Source organism: Pteropus vampyrus, unplaced genomic scaffold, assembly GCF_000151845.1.
Source record: "Pteropus vampyrus isolate Shadow unplaced genomic scaffold, Pvam_2.0 Scaffold29, whole genome shotgun sequence".
In the NCBI taxonomy this organism is placed as follows: domain Eukaryota; kingdom Metazoa; phylum Chordata; class Mammalia; order Chiroptera; family Pteropodidae; genus Pteropus; species Pteropus vampyrus.
The window spans coordinates 1679092-1681681 of record NW_011888810.1 but is presented as its reverse complement, the minus strand read 5'-3'; the positions used below and the strand labels follow the sequence as shown (position 1 = coordinate 1681681).

At 43.4% G+C, this 2590-nt stretch overlaps 1 protein-coding gene across 1 annotated transcript in view; it reads left to right on the top strand.

The window, feature by feature from the left end:
• The window catches only part of PLCG2 (phospholipase C gamma 2), a 186399-nt gene that overhangs the window by 132785 nt on the left and 51024 nt on the right, over positions 1-2590 (top strand). The window contains exon 22 of the mRNA XM_023528590.1: positions 2022-2131. Within this exon, the coding sequence (XP_023384358.1) occupies positions 2022-2131 (110 nt within the window). The remainder of the gene's footprint in view (positions 1-2021; positions 2132-2590) is intronic.

Genomic DNA, 2590 nt, shown 5'->3' with positions numbered 1-2590 from the left:
TGTCATTCTGCTTTGTTCATTTCCCACGTGCCTACCTGTGGGCTTCTCCATTGCTAATCTTCTTAATTACCATTTTTGTCTAACCAGGTAGGCCAAATAATTTAGATGAAATATGTGGCTTGGAATTTTTTAAAAAAGAATGTTTTCAGTGCTGCAGAATATTCTGGGTGGCTGTGCCAGTTTAGCTATGTCCCCATCAATGGCCATTTGGGTCGTTCCTGGTCTTCGCTCTTCTAGTTAACACTAAAATGAACTTCTTCACGTGTGAGGCTTTGGGCATCTTTTGCATTATTTCCTTTGGATGAGTTCTTAGAACTGGAATGACTGGATCAATAATAATAGGTAACATATTGATAACGAAGCATCAAGCATTGTTCTAAGCACTTGACAACTCATTAATCCTCACAGCAGCCCCATGCAGTGGGTACTACTTTTGTGCCCATTATACAGATGAGGAAACTGAGGCATACAGAGGTCAAATAATCGCTGAGGTCATATAGCTAGGAAAGTGTGGGGGAATTTGGACCCAGGCAGTCTGGTTGCAAGGTGTGTGCTCTTAGCCATGTTGCACTGCAGCATGTCTACTTGGTCATCTGATGGATGGTTTATTCTGTGTAGTTCATGAGGGACCACCTGTCAGGCTGGAGACTTACTCCTTATGGAAGCCATTATGTGGCACCTTCACCTCTACCACTTCCTTGTGGCCTTAGAGCCTGGCAATGACCTGTGGAGTTTCATGGGCAGAGATGTAGTCCAATCTTTATATCCACCCTTAAAGCAAGATGTGCAGGTAGAGCAGGCTCCATTTGCAGGTTGGGGAGACAAGTGCAGGAGACCCGGTAAGCCTCTGGTTGGAGGTTCCTATAGCAGAGCTTATAGAACCCAGAGTAGATTGCTTCTTAAGGAACATCATGAACTATGGCAATAACGCACATTGATTGATTTATCTCTGAGCTGAGCCATTTACCAGCTGGTTGACCTTGGACAAGGATACTTCATCTCTCTATACTACAGTTTTCTCAGTTATACAGTGGGCATAATAATACTGCTGTCTATCTGTCATGGTCATTGGGAGGATTAAAGGAGATATTATAGATCAGAGGCCTAGAGCAGTAAACTCTGAAGAAATGCAAAAATCGTCATTTTTATTGTTATATGCATTATCTCATTTAATAGTCTCAACAACCTTGTAAAGCATGTAAAGTATTAATTCTCAATTCACATATGGGGAAACTGAGGCTGAGAGAGCCTCAAGGTTATATAGTAGTAAAGGGCAGAGAAATAACTTGAATCCACAGATTTGACTCCATAGCCTGTGCTCTCAGGAGCAATTTTACTGGATTTCTTATAAAACCCCTGTTCCCATTTCCTTGGGTAGAAGAGGGCAAAGTTGGTGATCTGAACGGGTTTGACAGTTTCAGAGGTTTTCCCATTAATATTTGCTTGCTGTGTGGATGTTCATTTTGCCACGGATTTATGCTTGCCAAGCAGCAAGCATTAAAGCAAATTCATTGAAGAAAAATTTTATCCTCAGTTCTGGCTTACTTGTTTCTGCAGAGACTACCTTTTGATAAATATAATGGAGGAGCAACTCAGTTACTCCTGAAAAATGTCAGTGTTCTGCAGGAGTCTAGTTAGTGGACCTCTGGCCTAAGTAAAATATTAGTGAGGCTCAGGATGGCCAGGAATAGTGTTGAGCATAGGCACTGAGGACTTTAGAGGTGGTGGTGTGGCTTAATCTGAAAGTGATATCCTTTCTTTGTTGAGAAAATTGAGCAATTTTGAGTGATTCTGAAGTGCCCTTGGCTCCCACCAGGCCAGTCTCCATCCCCAATCCCTGGCGACCCTTTGGGACTACTGCTCCCTCGCAATGCCAGAACTTTTCCAGCAGATGGCACTGCAACCTCAGACTGACGCTTCCTACTCCCTAATCAGAAGAACTAAAAGTGCCTGGGAATGCAGCTGCCTCCCTCTGCTCTTGTCTGTCTGCCTGACCTTTTCCTTCTTGTTTTCCCTGAAAGCCTCAGAGAACCGTGAAAGCTCTGTATGACTACAAAGCCAAGCAGAGTGATGAGCTGAGCTTTTGCCGTGGTGCTCTCATTCACAACGTCTCCAAGGAACCCGGGGGCTGGTAAGGCTGAGCCGCTTGGCAGATGAACTTGACTGGTCCCTTCTTGGTGTTGAGACTCAAGTGCTAGCTGAGCTCTGACTCCTTTTATCTGCGTCCTGTTCTGAGCTGGCTTTGACCGGTTGTATCTTCTCTGGAAAGTGGCCTGATGCATGCATGCTCTATTTGGAAAAGTGGATACACAATAATAATTACATAATATCGTATCACATTATGTATTGTTTTAATTGTAATGGCAGCTACGATTTACTGAGGTCTTACTGTGTGCCAAGCACTATGCTAATTGCTTTCATATGTCATCTAACCAAACCCTCATTCTAAACCTGTGGCGTTATGACTGTGATTGTCCCCACTTTACAGATGTGGCAAATGAGGCTTTCCAAAGTCACACAGCTACTAAGTAGTGCAGGCTGTTTCCATTACACAGGCCTGCACATCATTTTAAATTCAAATGTTTATGCA